This window comes from Phoenix dactylifera, chromosome 5 (assembly GCF_009389715.1).
Source record: "Phoenix dactylifera cultivar Barhee BC4 chromosome 5, palm_55x_up_171113_PBpolish2nd_filt_p, whole genome shotgun sequence".
NCBI lineage: Eukaryota > Viridiplantae > Streptophyta > Magnoliopsida > Arecales > Arecaceae > Phoenix > Phoenix dactylifera.
This window is the reverse complement of record NC_052396.1, coordinates 17,656,965-17,673,470: the sequence shown is the minus strand read 5'-3', so window position 1 is coordinate 17,673,470 and position 16,506 is coordinate 17,656,965. Positions and strand designations below refer to the sequence as shown.

Sequence of the window (16,506 nt, the reverse complement as noted above, 5' to 3'; positions counted from 1 at the left end):
TCTTATTATGCTTCTTTATCGATCTAGATATATGACTAACTCATTTCTCTCCCTCTCACAACCATGATGTTTGAGATAGGAGAACTCTTCCGCTCCTCAAGGAAGAGAAAATTGGGCAAGAGCAGTTCTTCCTCAGATAAGAGAAGTGTACCTACGAGACCAGTTTCCAGAATCGAGATAGAGCCCATCGGAGGAGGATCATCGGAGGTGGATGTGCTTACTACCCTTTCCATTGGTGTACTATCATGTGCACCAGCGACCACTCCGGTTTCTAGGATAGCCTCTGTGGCCATTTCAGTTTCACTGGCTACACTAGAGGCTGTTGGTCCTTCTTCGACCCAGATAGAGGGGGTTGTATTCTTCCTTCGGTTACACCCCCCACCAAGATACCGGTCGGGGTGTCCAAGCCAACCTTCAACCCTCCCGCTGGGGGTACACAGGCGTTGGCATCTTCACTCCAGCTAGTTCCACATAGCACTAAGTCGGGGATGTTTATACCGAACTGGTCGGTGAGGGTCACTGACTCGGTACTGTGCCAGGGTGATCCACAAGTGATGTGGGAGATGATCCAGGAGTTCATGCTCCTTGGTGATGAAGAGAAGCTGCGACAGAGACCGTTGGAGAGCGTGATCAACTCATCCTGTCATACTGTCGTTGAGGTAATCATATCGGTTCTTCCATCTATTTGTTGTTTTGAATAATCAATCTTTTCTTTGTTTATATAGGGTGTGTACGTTGCCCCGTATACTTATTGAGATCATCTACTCTCATCAGCGGAGGTTGGAGGTCTCTGACTGCCTCCTCCAAGAGGCGAAGAGCAACAAGGACCGTGCTAAGGCAGAACGAACGGAGGCCGAGAAGAGAAAAAAGGAGGCCGAGGTACAGACTAGCTTCTTCAGCTTTAAGGTTGAAAGTTCACAGATAGAGCTGGAACGACTGGTCGTTTGGTTGTAGGAGATGCAGCATGCCATCAGCAAGGAAGGGGCCCATGCGAGGAAGGAGGCCGACGTGTAGATTAACTGCCTAAGGGATGTGGTCACTGCAGCCGAGCTTCGGGCCTCCCAAGCTGCGAAGAGATTTACTTGGGCAGAAAATAGAACTGCCTAGTTTGAGAAGAAGGCCGCCCAATGGCCGCTCCCGATCAACCATGTATTGGCGACGTAGTGCAGCACCCCCCCCCCCCCCCCCCCCCCCCCCCTCAGGGGGGACGCTAGCTTGCAGTTGCATACAAACTGAATCTAAATGAGCCAAACATCACAAGTTTAAAATAGAAAAATAATCGTTCCATGCAGAGATAAGACTCTGCAACTGCAGAAACCTAGTACACTCAGGACGCTCTTTGTTTATTCAAATATTTTCCTAGATATGGTATAAATCTTTTTTCATTCTTCTTAAGCCCTCATCTGAAAATCTTTTCATGTTATTTATCTCAAAAAATTCAAGTACATTTTCTCGACAAACTCACTCGCTGCAAATCAATACATGCAGATGCCAAAACATAAAAAATTTATAAGTTATTTCTTTTCTGCCCAAGCAAATACAGTGCATCAGTAGCTAAATAATAGTCTCACATCGGATAGGTTAAGGCCTCTTGTGGGTAGTTATATCCCTTAGGATTATCCATCTAAATGTCTGGATTTTTAGATAGAATTTTGACATGATATCAAAATCCAATTGATTCTTTCTGCCTACCTAAACCTCCACACTCCCATATACTAATCCATGGATAGAATAATAGTCCGCCTACATCGGATAAACTAAACCAAAGCCAAGCTTATTAGACTTGATTTTCAATGGCTGAATTTCCAACTACCATGTATCCCTTTCTTCCCCGAACCATTTACAATGCCATGGCTATCACACAAACAGTATAGCTTTGTACAATAGGTACATCAAAAAGATGGGTACACAAGAAGACATTCTCAGAAAGTGGTCCTATAAGGTCGCAAGCACAGTGGAGGATGTGGAAAGTCCACCAGACCTTAGCAACCAATCTAGGTGATCGAGGATCAAAGACCAAAGGAGATAGGCATAAAAAGATAGGCAATTGCCCAATCAACAGCTAATAAGGGCATATACATATACATACATACATACATACATACATATATATATATACACACACACACACACACATATACGCATATACGCATATATGCATATATATATATATATATATATATATATATATATATATATATATATATATATATATATATATATATATATATATATATGCATATGCATATATATGCATATGCATATACATATACATATACACATATATATATCTTGATACTGATACTGATATTGATATTGGTAGATAGATAGCCAATATCACAAAAAAATAGATAGATAGATAGATAGATAGATAGATAGATATAGATATAGATAAATACACACACATATATATTTTTTGACAGGCCAGGGAAATCCGAGTATCTGAAAACCATTGAGAGTCGCCGAAAGTTGAATGGAATCGCACATAGAGGTTAGAGCTGGAAACAAGAGATAAAAATTTGGGAAATATGTTCATAAGGCTGGATCTTTGAAACCATAAGCAAATAATCGTTACAGAAAACAAATTAAGCACGAAACTGATCCAAGTCATGCAAACAAATTAAAGTGGCAGGAATTGTTACAGAACAAAAGCAAATCGGCCTGTATGACTTGTGATAAATGAGGAACATTGTCCAGGCATTTTCCCTCTCACCCATGATAATTAATTTTCTGCAGCAGCTTCAGCAGGAGTCCTGGTAGTCATTTGGTCAACAGCATGCACAGTACTCTGAAGCTCCTCCCATATAGCTTTATACACCATCCTTTGCCTATTTACTGTAGATTGTCCCTCAAATGCCTTTGAAATTACATCGATGCTTCAGCAGAAACAAGCAAATGAATAAGCACGAGACATTCTTGACGTTAGAAAACCATGCTAGGGCAAACAATAACACCTATTCAGTGTAATGGAGAACTTCTAATAAACCGAAAGATATAGATAATGTCATACCATGAACTGAAGGTAGAAAAGCAGGTCATTGTCATGTGAAACATGATTAATGATGCTTGCTAGATATGGATCTTGCTGCAGTATAAATATAAAGTTACAATATTGATAGAGATCCTAGATTGTATCCTGATGCATCAGAGAGTTGCCAGACTTTCCTAGATTTAATTTCAATTGTCTATCTGCTGCATTTTCGTTTTTTTTATTATTCTTAGTTTTTAACAGATTATTTTGAACAGAAGACTGAGTTTTGGAACCTTAGATATTATCTGACCGCTGGATGAGCCTAATTTCTATAGTGGTACCCCTATGGTACTATGACGTGGTACCATTCACACAGCAGTAACTTTGAACAGTAATTGCACCATGTGAAGGTTAATTTTGGGATTAGAAAAAAAAATGGTGTGCCTTTTATAAGAAATAGGGCTTAGGGTTTTATATAATGAACTAGCATGATTGTTTAATGAAGAATGATGATTTGCATCTATTTCTTTTATGGTGTGATTCCATGAGATAAGCGTGATACCTTTGAACCCTAGTAGTGATTCGTATATCATGGAGTAAGTCCAGTGTTGTCTTTCCTCTTCCCTTTCCTCTTTTTCTTAAGCTTTTTATGCTTTCTTGTTTGTATCTCTCTCTCTCTCTCTCTCTCTCTCTCTCTCTCTCTCTCTCTCTCTCTCTGCGCCCCCTTTTTGCATCTAGTCCTGATTTTTCTATTTTAATGATCTCTAGAGAGCCCCTCATGGAGCCTTGACCCTTGATGCACAAATCAGCTGCTCAACAGCCCTTGCAAACCCTTTCTTTTTAAATTTCAGATCTTTGTCCACCAGTTAAATCCTTAAGTCCCAGCAACCTTTAAGTTTCATCCCTGCCCTAAATCATTTCTACTTATTCTTACATGAACAATAAGTAGAAACAAGGAATCAAAGGCAAAAAATATTGGTATCACCAGGGTCGCAATGCATAATGTTAGAAGGGCCAAATAAAAAGAAGAAATCTGAACACATGCCCTAGAAAATGTATTGATGCAATGAGAGGCAAGCTCACATGACAATAATTTCCAGCAAATAACTGTCAAAAAATTTCTATAAGCAGAAAAAACTTTTAGTATTTAAGTCACAAATGGCTTCTCATATAAGTCAACAGTCTTGTTCATGCAAAAGCATGAGAAAACACATGCAAGCATGCACAATGACGACAACAATAATAGGCAACCAATTCATGTTATCCGGTATTCGCAAATGAAAAGCACCATAACTAACAAGTCACTCTATGAGCACCAGGAAGAAGCAGGTAAGTTCATGATTCCTAGATTAGAGTGGGTGACAACCTTCCAATCATTGTGACAGTATGTCAATAAAAGGTTATGCATTAAGGAAAATGTCCGACTAATTGAAAATTCTGACTACAGAAAGCCGCTAACAGCTAGAAAGTGCCCCGTAGTTGAAGGGTATGGAAGAAGAAAAGGAATTGAAGATATGAAACACTTTAGAAACTATGTTCTTACATTTTAAGTCATTTTGAGTCAGTTGGATGCACAAGCAGATATATACAAAATAATATATATAAAAGCAGCAGTGCACAAGCATGGCCCAATATTGCATGATAGCAGAATAAACAAGCTAACCTGACATGTCGACCATCTCCATATGCATCTTTGACTATGACAACATCTGCATCTAGTTGCTCCTTGATCTGTTAAAATGCAGGATGAATATAACAATTATATATAGAAGTGTTTAGGAAATACATAAATGCAGTTGTTAAACATTTTGCAACAGAATTTATTACTAATTACAGCAAGACAATCATGTCAATGGATCTATTTCACAAAAGAAAATAGCTATGGAGGAAAGCATAAGAAACATGATAAAAGCTGGGTAATTGAAATGAGACGGGCGTTTCTAATGGCATGCTGGAGACAATCCATACTTAGAAGCTAACTTTGATTTTTCAAGAATGGAAATAAGAGAGAAGTTTTAAGACAAGGTATGGAAGGTTGACATCAGGTGACAATCAACCAAAAAACAGAAACTGCATTTATACAGACCCACAAATCACACATATAGAGATCATGCAGACTCCGAAACCACAGTTTCAAAAGTTAACTGATTTTCTTGATTCAGCCTTTAGATAATCAATATTTATAAATTTGATTCCAATCATAATAAAACTTAAGCATTCAATCATAATTCATAACAACCGGCAATATCTCTGGATCTTTTTTTCTATTGTTATGTTTTATCATCTCTCTCTCAATCTTCCACCCTTTGATATCAACCAGCTGATCTCATGTCGATGCCTTCAACTAGGAGGAAAAAAAATTGCCAGCAATCAAGTCCTCCTAATGCACTCACAAATCAGCTTTTTCTGGAGGGAGTAGGGGAAAAAATCTTCCTCGAAGCATCAAAATCGCAGCTTGAGCTTCCTTTTGACCCAGCTGAGCATATATTGACACTGTGACAATAGAACGAACACATTACAGACAACAACTTTCCCCCTACTCCACGAGCCCCCACAAACTGCAATGCTAAAATTGCCGTCTGTTCTGCAGAGTAATCGCAAGTTTCTCCCAAAATTTCGGGGAAAAAAAAAAGAAGAAAATTCATGCACACGACCGCTACCAAGCAAAGCGACCTGCTCCAATGTTCTCATCGGATGACTAATCGATCAAGAACATAAAAAGAGGAGGATAAAAGGAGGAATTTCTTGATAGACCAAAGAGGAGGAAGCGGGACCTTATTCTCCATGGAATGCATCATGGGGGAGTCGATGGAACCGGAGTCGGAGACGTGCGCCGCCGGCACGCCGCACAACCTCCTCGCCGTGGCGCGTCCATATCGGGTCGGTCCATCACGCCGAATTTCGAGCCTCGCCGCGGCCGGATGCGGCGGCGGGGAAATCCTCCCACTCCTCAGAAACGAGACGGAGGCGGAGGCGGAGACGGAGGGTAACACCGCCGAGGAAGAATACGAAGAAGAAGGAGGAAGAGGGTATGCAACGCAGCGGCGGAAGAGGGAGGCGAGGGAACAGGAGGAGGATCGCATCACCAGCGCCTCGGCTCTCATTTTTTTTTCCCCCTTTTCTTCCTTCTCGTCTCTCTCGCTCTCGGGCGCTCGGCTCCGCTGCTTTATTCCAAGAGCTGGGGAATTTTTCGGCTGTCACAAAAATATTGGCGCTCTACAGGGGTTAAATGGTAAAATAATACAGCCCGCGCTATTGTTTTGCAGTTTGTACAATTGAAACTCACCGTACTCATTTTTAACATGTAACCCCCTCACATCCGTAAATATTACACGTAAACCTCTTGAGTAAGCAAGGGCCTCAGGGTTTTGCCTTTTTTTTTTTCACGGGTGATCCAAGGTGAAGGCTGTGAGTCATCCAAAGCCAGTCATTTTTTTTTTCCAATAAAATCAACTATAAATTGGGAACTTTGATGGCAAATCGAGTGATTTGTTCATTGAGCGGGCCAGACGGGCTCAGCTCAAAATATAACCAAAATTAATCAGGCCCAGGCCCAACCTAGCCCGGCCCAGCCCTTGAGCCTATTTCCAAGACAAGTCGGGCTTTAGACCGGATCTCAAGCTTCTTTAATCTTTTTTGATTTAACAACAATATGGAAGGTGGAAGGAAAGAGCAGAGAAAGGGGAGATAGAGAGGGGAGAGGGAAAAAAGAATGGAAGGTGGAAGGAAATAGGGGAGAAAGGAGAGGATGAGGAGGATAGAGGACCGAGCTCAAGATGGGCTGACCAAAACCTGAGTCCAGCCTGTTTAACAAGCAGGCTCGTATTTCAAGCCCGACACGGCTCTTTGAAATTAAAATTCAGATCTAGGCCCATTTTAAATGTTTTGGACTTGAGCAAGCCGAGTAGGGCATCCGGCCCATAAACAGGTCTACTATCGAGTAAGGGCTATAGAAATCATCTTTGATGCTTAGAGGTCGTCGTAGCCTCAGGAATATCACTTCATTATAATTATGATAAATGTGCTCGAAACATTTTATGAATATTAACTAAAAAAATAAAGGAGGTGCCACCAAACGTATCTTTCAGTTTTGTTATGTTTTATTTCTTTTACCTTTCTGTCATAAAAGAATGATGCAAGAATAAAAACATCGTCAAATGGGCTTAGGCTTAAAGCACGATTACAAAATCAGCTTAAATAACCTGAAAAGTTGGAAATCACTCGGCAGACTCTAGTAATATATCTCCAAGAACATCAGTAATCCAAAAGACATAAGAAAAATAGATCAAATACACCCATTAAAAGGATTTCTTATCTCTTTAGAGATCAAGGTTTTCATCTGAGTCTCACTTTATATTAGTATCAGACATCCATTGTTATGATATTTTCTAAATTGCCGATCAGTAACCGCATGCACAAGGATGAAAGGATGCCCTTAGATTTTTTTCCTATTTAAAATAAATAGTATTACTTTGGAAAATAAGATAGTTATTCACCACCATTCTAGTTTGAATCAGGTTCTCTCACTTGGAGAGGAAAGTTATCATTGATGCATATGATAGATGCTCGTGAACAAGTTCGTAATTTTTTTGAATGATATATGACCTTTTTTTAAAATAAATAATGCTGCAGATTGAGATGGATTGATGAGTCATTCTTCAATGGTCCACTAATAATAACCATGCTAAGACTACTTGATTCAGGATTTACTCGGTCACATTAAACATACTGGACCAAAAGGTAACAAAACCACATAGAATCAAATCCTCTTGAATCATTTTTCATTAATTCTTTATGGCCAATTTTCTTGGCATTAATACTATTATCAAACCTAGAATCTTTGACGCCACTTATGACCTCTCCTGTTCACACTAATGTGGTTGTTGTCGATGAGTTTAAATTGGATTGCGACACTTTTAGACCTTAATGTTATTATCAACCTGAATATCTTTAACACCACTTATGGTCTCTCCCTGTCACACTAATGTGGTTGTTGTCGATGTGTTTAAATTGGGTTGCAATGCTACTGACCTCTTAGTGCCTATTTGGGTATTCCTACATGAATCGAGCATGTTGGCCCTTGCTCAATGAGTTACCCACCATTGGCAATAGAGGATAGATGTGATGCAATTAATTCGCATGAATAGGACCATTAGGGAGTAGCATTTAATCATCCCTAGCGATTAAGTCTATAAATTGCGCACATATCCTGTGGGGTTGTTCATCTTCAAATCATCCCTTCAATCCACATTTTTACTTGCTTGGCCTTTCTTTGCTGTAGCTCCTTCCTTTTGCACAGAATCAGCAACCTCGATCATCTTGATCATCTTGATCATCTATTTCTCCCAGATTGATCCCTCCTTTTTAATACTGAGTTTGCTGTAAGGTTCAAGGGGGGTAAAGAGATAAAAATGAGTGTTTGTGGTGAGGACACCCTTGGTTATGTGGTACAGCTTTTAAAAGATCAGGTTCTCCCATTCACGGTAGAAAACAAATTTAAAAAACTTGAAGAGGATTTGCAAACTCTGAAGAAAGAAGCAAGGGAGGTGCAAAAAAAGGCAATCCTACTTCTCATCACCTCTACAAGCATGATTTTTTTGATTTTTTTTACTGTTTTTATCAGATTGAAACGTTATTGTTATATATTAAACTTTTTTTTGTCTTTTTGGTTCAAAATAACGATATTATATACTAAAAACAATTATGTGAATCTTATTAACTAAATTATTAGTTAAGTCGAACTAAATTGTTCCATCAAAAAAGAAAAGGTTGAACTAAATTATTAGTTTGATTTGTGAGGTTGGTGCAACGTCCTCTCCTCAAAGTTGTCAATCGAGATTACCCCTATTTCTAATTGCATACATATATGAACATAAATCCATCTAATCCCATAGATACAATGTTTGAGACTTCATATTCTGTTTGCTCGTATCTTGAAGATGCTTGCATGTATCTCCTTCCCTCCTATCGTAACATGTTTTCGTGGCTCAATTTCACAGGCCTCCAAATGTTCAAAATTATCCACTTGCTCTCTTCATTCTTAGTTACGTGACTTCACTTGGATTTATGGGTCGGGAGTCTTCATAAGCTTTCATAGACCCAACGGATCTACACTTTTCCATTCATTTGGCTCTTTGGTATCATACAACTCATCTTCTTACCCTACCTGACTATGGATTCAAAGCATGCAAATTTCTACTTCTGGGTCCTTGATGATCTATGAATGATCAAATTTATGGTCGGAACTTCGCATTGATAAATCTTTCACGGGGCTCTGATACAATCTTGATAGCAACTTCAACCGTCTCCATCTTTCATGGCGTGAAGTGCCATGGGCCATTAGAACACCGAAGCTTCAACATAACTTAAACAATAACAACTGAGCTCAATATTAAAGCTAAAAATTAAAGCAGAAAACTAAGGACATAATTTGGTAATGTTGCCATTTCTTTGGTTGTTATATTTCTATGATACCACCACATGGATGTGGACCTCTCTTTTGCTTCAAGTTGGATGGAGAGAGGGCACTACAAAAAAAAAAAGAGGGTTTTTCCAACCCTTTTATACCGACGCTAGGTAAAAGCGTCGGCAAGTTCGGCACACCTTTACCAACGCTTTATAGTGTTGGCCAAGAACGAACTTAGGCCGATGCGACTAATAAACGTCGGCTTAGTCCAAAATGAACCCACGGTTTTAAGCATCGGTTCATATCGGTAGACGCTTTTAAGCATCGGTTAACTCCAAATAAAACGACGCTTAAAAGCATCGGTATAGATTTCGTTTTTAGTTGACGCTTTTTGAAAGCGTCGGCGCAAAGTAATCCCACTCACACTTGCTCGATGCTTTTGGAAGCGTCGGCAGGAAACCTACCGACACTTAAAAGCGTCGGTAAGGACTCTAAAAAACGCCGAGAAATATTCTTTTTTTTGTAGTGGGGGAAGCATGTGAATCATACTATTTTTTTATCTTTCTTGTTTCATATTCTTATTTTCAAAAGCAAATGAGAACAACTTCAAATTCTAAACATTTTATAAACAGTAACTAAAAAACAAAGGGGGTGCCACCAAACATATCTTTTAGTCTTGTTATGTTTTATTTCTTTTACCTTTGTATCATAAAAGAATGACCAAGGAATGAAAACATCACCAAACGGGCTTAAGCTTAAAGCACAATTACAAAAGCACCTCAAACAACCTGAAAAATTGGAAATCACTAGGCAGACGTATCTCTAAGAGCATCAGTGATCCAAAAAACTTAAGAAAATAAACCAAATACATCAAGGTTTTCTTCTAAGTCTCATTTTATATTAGTATCAGGCATGCGTTGATATGATATTGTCTCAACTATCATAGCCATATAAATTGATATATTCTTATAGAGCTCCACCACGTGCATGCACAAGGGGTGCAAGGATGCCCCCAGATTTTTTTTCTTCAATAAATAGTATTTCTTTTGAAAATATAATAGTTATTCACCACCAGTCTAGTTTGAATCAGATTCTCTCACTTGGAGAGGATGACATTACTTTGCCAAAAAAATATCATTACTTTGCTCCCTTGTATTTTATTTTTATTTTCTTTTCCTCCACGGATCCAAGTTGGTTAATATGTTTCTCCTCGAATTGGAATCCTCCCTGGTTCGAGATTGATGTGCAGAGATATAGTTGCCTATCATCAACTTTGCGTGTTTTATTTTTGTATTATGGAATAGCTGGTGATTAAACAGTTAAGGGCAACAGAGAGAAGAGATATCATACAGTCTCCATTGTCTATTGATTTTAGATCTCCCAAACAACTAGAGATGACAGTAGCGAGACATATCATTTTTCCTCTTCTTTTTTGAGAAATAAACTGATAGGGGCACTTGAATCTTGGATCTCTGATTATGAACAGGGACATGTTCTAGCTAGAGGTATATCTAGCAATTAACCAGAGATATATCAGCCAGATTTTTTTTTTTTTTTTATGTTGATAATTAGGATGCATGCATGGTTACATAAAAATTTGATAGAAGAGCTTTCTGATATATTGACTTTCTCGAGTAGGTATATGCTGATGAGGAAAAAAGGGACGAAGCGGCGGAGTGGATTTTCCAAGTTGAGCAACGAAACTGGTGGACAAGTGTCGCGAGATGCCCTGGTGGCGTGAAGACAGGAATAGCGAGATGCCCGTGTGGTGTGGACACAGTTTTGCACGCCTTCGGGTAAGCACGGACGCGGACGAATACCTCGACAGGGCGAAGTCCCTGATGGAGGATAGCGTCCGTGATGTCTCGAGTATGGAGGATCGCATCTTGCCGTTTGCCATGGCACCAAATCTTGTGGGCATCGATTCCAAGGTGGAAAAGCTCAAGAATTTTGTCAAAGGCTCCTCCATGATCATGGGGATATGTGGCATGGCTGGTGTGGGCAAGGCTACGCTCGTGAGAAAATTGAACAATGACCTCTACGTCGACTTGGAAAATTACGCCGACCGGAAAAACTTGTTGTCTGGACAAAATTTCTCGGAGGCCCTCAGCGACAAGGAAAAGGGCAGGCTCCTCCTTTTTCGGGAAGATCACTTTGATGTGGTGATCTTTCTCGGGGAGGAAACGAGAAAGAGACTAGGCTTGGCATTCAACAAGGCATCGCCAAGCAACTAGGCTTGGCTTGGGAGAGCAAGAAAGAGACGTCCGTGGCGACTGCCATTTCCAGGGCCCTGCGGAGCATGAAATTTCTCATAATCATGGTCGATCTTTGGGACGACCTAAACCTCCAAACCTGGGGATCCCCAATTGCAACAGTCATCCTGGGAGCAAGGTTATATTCACAATGCAAAATGAGGCAGTCTGCACCAAAATATGCAATGTGTTCGGTGCCGAGAAAAACAAGATCCACCTGAGGTGCTTAAAATGGCAGCCTGCTTGGGAGCTTTTCATGAAGAATCTGGAGGGCAGCCACGAAACCAATGAAAGGGATGACGAAGAGATCGTCAAAAGAACCAATGAAGGAGCTGCCAAGGAGATCATCAAAATATGTGGTGGCCTGCCGATTGCCATGGAAGCAATTGCGAACAGAATGGAAAGCAGGAAGCACGACGAACGGAAACCAATCATCAAAATAACCAATGAAGAAGCTGCCAAGGAGATCGTCAAAAGATGTGGTGGTCTGCCGATTGCACTGGAAGCAATTGCGAACAGAATGGAAAGCAGGAAGCACGACGAACGGGAATGGAGCACAACCCTCCGCTTCCTGGATACCAAACCAAAACAAATCCTTGAGCTGGCTGAGACGGTCATCTAGAAGTTGCAATCGTCTTATGATTGCCTGGGGAAAGACATCCGGAAGTGCTTCATGTATTGCGCTCTATTTCCAGGAAAATGCGGAATCAAAAGAGACTGGTTGGTGCAATACTGGATAGGCGAAGGGCTCACCAAATATTCAGCTTCTCAATTGAGATTTCTCATTACCCATTTGCGGATGCATCCTTACTGGAAAGAGTTTGCTCTAAAGATGATGATGATGACGATGATGGCAATGATGGCAGCAGGGAGAGAGGCAGTGATGTCGATGATGATAGCTATGGTAGGGGTGATAGCAAAAGCGACGATGATGATGGGAGGTACAGCGTGAGGATGCACAGTATGTATCGGATGTTGGCATTGTGGCTGAAGCAAGATCGGTTGGTAGTGCATACACGGGCTGATAAGGCTCGACCAGAATTCATCGACTGGAAGGAGGCTAAGAGAGTGTCCCTCATGGTGAACGATCTAGAATCCATGCGGGGGGGCCTCGCCCAATGCAGGAAACTAAAGACCCTGGTGCTGAACGGAAAGACTCTATACGACATCCCGCCCAGGTTTTTCTACGATATGTCTCACCTCAAGGTATTGGACTTGTCCTCGACGGCCATCGAGGAGCTTCCCTGGGAAATCCAGTTTCTGAAGGAATTGGTTTGTCTTAACCTATACAAATCCAAGCTTAAGAAGCTGCCGGAAGAATTGAAGCACCTGAAGAATCTGAGGTTTCTGAACTTGGGATACACTACTAAACTCGAAGAAATCCCCCATAAGGTGATCTCCAGCCTTGGAAATCTAAGAGTGCTGATAATGTATGCCAGCTATGGGGCCTGGGACGTGGATTCCTCCGAAGATGGGGTGAAACTTGAAGAGCTGGAGAAATTAACGTTTCTCGAGAAACTTACCATCACCGTAGAGAATGAAGAAGTTCTGAAAAAGCTCTGCGAAACCCCGCAACTGGTTAAAATCACCAAGCGGATACTCATCCGTAGAAGCCAGGGTATGCACAGCTTCGAATTGCCACGGCCACTATTGTCTAAATTGTGTATGCATGGGATGAGTATATAACAACGGGTGGCATGGCCATGCACCGAAACTTCTATCGACGGGCAATCTTTTCGGATATGCTGTCATGTTGTTGTGTCACCTGTGTTCTATAAATATGTTTCCTGTTGTTTGAGTTGTTGTATTGGGTGGGTTCTGATTCATGCTATATATCTGAACTTCATGTTGTGCTCTGGAGTTCTAGTGAGTAGGTTTTACCTATAATGTATTTCAATATCTTCTATGTGTGGTGAAATATTTGACTTTGTACCAAACTATTTTTCTATTATGCAATCTATCTTCATTGGATTAACTTTTCTATCTATGAGTTATTTCTTTGCAATATTCTCATCCTATCAAAAAGCTTATAACTTTTTATTAAAGCAAAGCCAAACCTAGCTAGTCTTCTAATCTACATATTACCTAATTTTATTGATCGATATGATCGATCTACCATGCCGGTGACCCTATCGGCCACTACAATAGTTTCCCAAGAAATATTTTATCATGCCCAATGGGATCTAATAAAATAGAATACCAAAGAAGTGCAGTAAGGCAGTAAGCGAGGCAAAAAAATTTCATATGTTCTCTAATCTTAAACTTAGAGTGCATAGTACGCATTCGAAGCATATGATTAATTCAGGTGATATGGCTATATGTCTTATGGTCATAAATATGAGGGCATACCCATTCAAAAAATTTAGAAACTATATAAATAAATTAGAAATAAAAAGATAACTTGAACGAAAGTAGAAGAAAATGAATTAAAACATGAAATTATAAAATCAATATATTTATAAATAATTGATAAATTTGGAAATGGAAATTAAATATGCATCAATAGGATAGTAAATTAGGAAAGTAAAATCTTATAAAATGAAAGAAAATGAAATAAAAGAAAACCAGCAAATGAATGAAAAAAGATCAATTGAAAATATACTAATGATAAAAAACATAACATAACCTTAAAAAATAAATTCATATAATACAAAATATGTAATAAAATAAAAGCCATATAATAGAATTCTAAGATAAATGATGTAAAAATGCAAGAAAAATATACATGAATTTAAATCAAATAACTAAAAAATAAAAATAAATTTATAATGCTAGAATTGAAGAAAATATATAGGGAAGGAGAGGTAGGGTCTGTAGTGCATCAAGGAAGGAGGGCTTGGCCTGGGAGATTATGGGCGAGGGCTAGAGAGAGGGGCATGGGAGGGAGAGGGGAGCAAACAATTGGGGTGTGAGGAGAGGAGAGCTGACATGCAAGGGAGAATGAGAGTTTTTAAGAAAATTTTTCTCTTTTTTTTTTTTGGTTTTAAAATCACATATGATCTAATCTTGAAAAGGAGAGAGAAGAGAATGTCAATCAAATGGTGTTGGCCTCATTTTCAGGCCGATGAGAGCACAACAAATTTTATTAGTTCAAGTGATGCACAAGTGTGCTACTAGTTATCATTGAAAAGAGTTGTGAGTTCTAGAATCATAAAACTTCAAAGGCTTTCACTATTAAAGTGCTACCAACTTTGGAAAGAAATGATGGTGGATTAGACTACAAAGTAAACTATTGGTAATCTAATCAAAGATAAAAAGCATTCATCAATTGCTTGGAAAGGGGTCCCTTCTTCCTCATTATATTTTGTTATTTTGTACATTCTTTATAACTACTAAGACAGATGGCTTTCTCCTATTTTGACAGGTAATCTTGTTGTTTTATGTAATGTCCGGGCCCACAACCTACTAGGCCCAATAGAAAAATAGGCCCAGTTAAGGGTTGGGCCCAAATTTTACTGTAGCCAGTATAATGATTATTATAAAAAAAAAAAAAAAATCATACTGTAGCCAGTACGAAGGGATAAGACCGACAGGGAAGGGTGACCCCCACCCCTGCTGGCAGCCGATGCCGGCGCACCGGAGACAGGGAGGACGGCGGCCATTCCCGGAGAGGGGAGGCATGGAACGGATGGGACCTCTCAGAGGGGGGGGTCTCGTCTTCTAAACCACTATTTAAGTCCCTGCCGGCAACCCTAAGTCGGAGGCCCCCAAGAACACTGAAAGAGAGAGAGCCGAAGCCCTGGAGCCTAAGGCGGAAGAGCCCTGAAGCTCCAAGAGGAAGGAGGGACTACGAGGGGGAGGAACGGCCCAACGGTAACCAGCAAAAATCCAGGTAAGTGGCCCTTAGGTTAAATAATAAAGTTTTAGGGAGTGGAGATACCCCTCTGTAGGGTATTCTCCCCTCTGTTTCACTGATGAAACAGAGGGGAGGAGACTGGCACAGAGAGGAAGGAGACCGGCACGGGAGAGAAGAACAGGAGGAGGGCCGTGGGCCGGACCCACAGGCTGCGGGCCGGACCAACAGGCCGCGGGCCGGCCTGAGAACGGCCCAAGCCGAGCCCACGCCACCCGGGCCGAGCCCAGCCGGACTCGGCCTGCGGGTGACAGGCCCCGGCCGTGGCTGCCCTAGGGCTGAGGGGCAGCCAAGGGCCGCCGGGTCTGCCGTGCCGGCGACCAATGCGGCCTCAAGGCCGCCAGCCTCAGCCGAGCCCCACCTCTCCGCCGGCCGAGAGGTGGTGGCGAGACTCCCACAAAAAAAAAAAGAAAAAAAAAAAAAAGAAGAAGAAGAGGGGGATACTTACCGCGGACCACGGCCTTACCTCGCCGTGGTCGGAGCCGGAGAAGTTCTCCCGAAGGAGATCAGCCTCGATCCCACCTCCCGGCTCTTCTCCTCTCCTCCGGCACCACTTCGAAGGAGAGGAAAAGGGCCGGCCTCCCACCGTCGCCGCCCCGAAGGGGAAACACCACTCCGGGCTGGTAGATCTGGCCGGGGAGGGTTCGGTGAAGGTCGGAAGGAGGAGGAGGCGGTAGATCCGGCCGGCGGAGAAGAAGAAGGCCACAGATCTGGCCGGAGGAGAAGAAGGGGAGCCGGAGAAGAGGGCCGGAAGCATGGGCTTCGGTAGAGACAAAGAAGGTGAAGAGGCGGAAGCCTCTGGAAGGGGGGGAGAAAGAACCCGATAACGGGTTCGCGGGTCGGATCCGATTCCGAACCCGCAACCCGTTAAGCCCAAAGAAAAAGAAAAAGAAAAAGAAAAAGAAAAAGAAAAAGAAAAAAAAAAAAAAAAAAAGGGAAAGGGTTTAGCCAAATTTGACTAAACCCGAGCCCAATCAAATTGGGCTAAGTCTGGACAAGCCAGACTATAAATTAAACCAAAATT

At 41.2% G+C, this 16,506-nt stretch overlaps 1 protein-coding gene across 1 annotated transcript; it reads right to left on the bottom strand.

Moving 5' to 3' along the window:
* Positions 1-2,512: 2,512 nt before the first annotated feature.
* On the bottom strand, positions 2,513-6,178 carry LOC103713000 (protein BOLA4, chloroplastic/mitochondrial-like). Its single transcript, XM_008799746.3, has 3 exons — positions 5,746-6,178; positions 4,635-4,702; positions 2,513-2,876 (listed from the first exon to the last, which is right to left on the bottom strand). The coding sequence occupies exons 1-3, from the start codon at positions 6,073-6,075 to the stop codon at positions 2,723-2,725; spliced, it is 552 nt and encodes a 183-aa protein (XP_008797968.1). The 5' UTR covers positions 6,076-6,178; the 3' UTR covers positions 2,513-2,722.
* Between the last annotated feature and the right edge of the window lie 10,328 nt (positions 6,179-16,506).

Excerpts from the sequence above, each read along its gene's own strand:
- LOC103713000 (XM_008799746.3), bottom strand. The coding sequence starts at position 6,075 with ATGAGAGCCGAGGCGCTGGTGATGCGATCCTCCTCCTGTTCCCTCGCC. Across the intron at positions 4,703-5,745 it reads TGCATTCCATGGAGAATAAG|ATCAAGGAGCAACTAGATGC; the intron begins GTCCCGCTTCCT and ends GCATTTTAACAG. Across the intron at positions 2,877-4,634 it reads GGAGATGGTCGACATGTCAG|CATCGATGTAATTTCAAAGG; the intron begins GTTAGCTTGTTT and ends TTTCTGCTGAAG.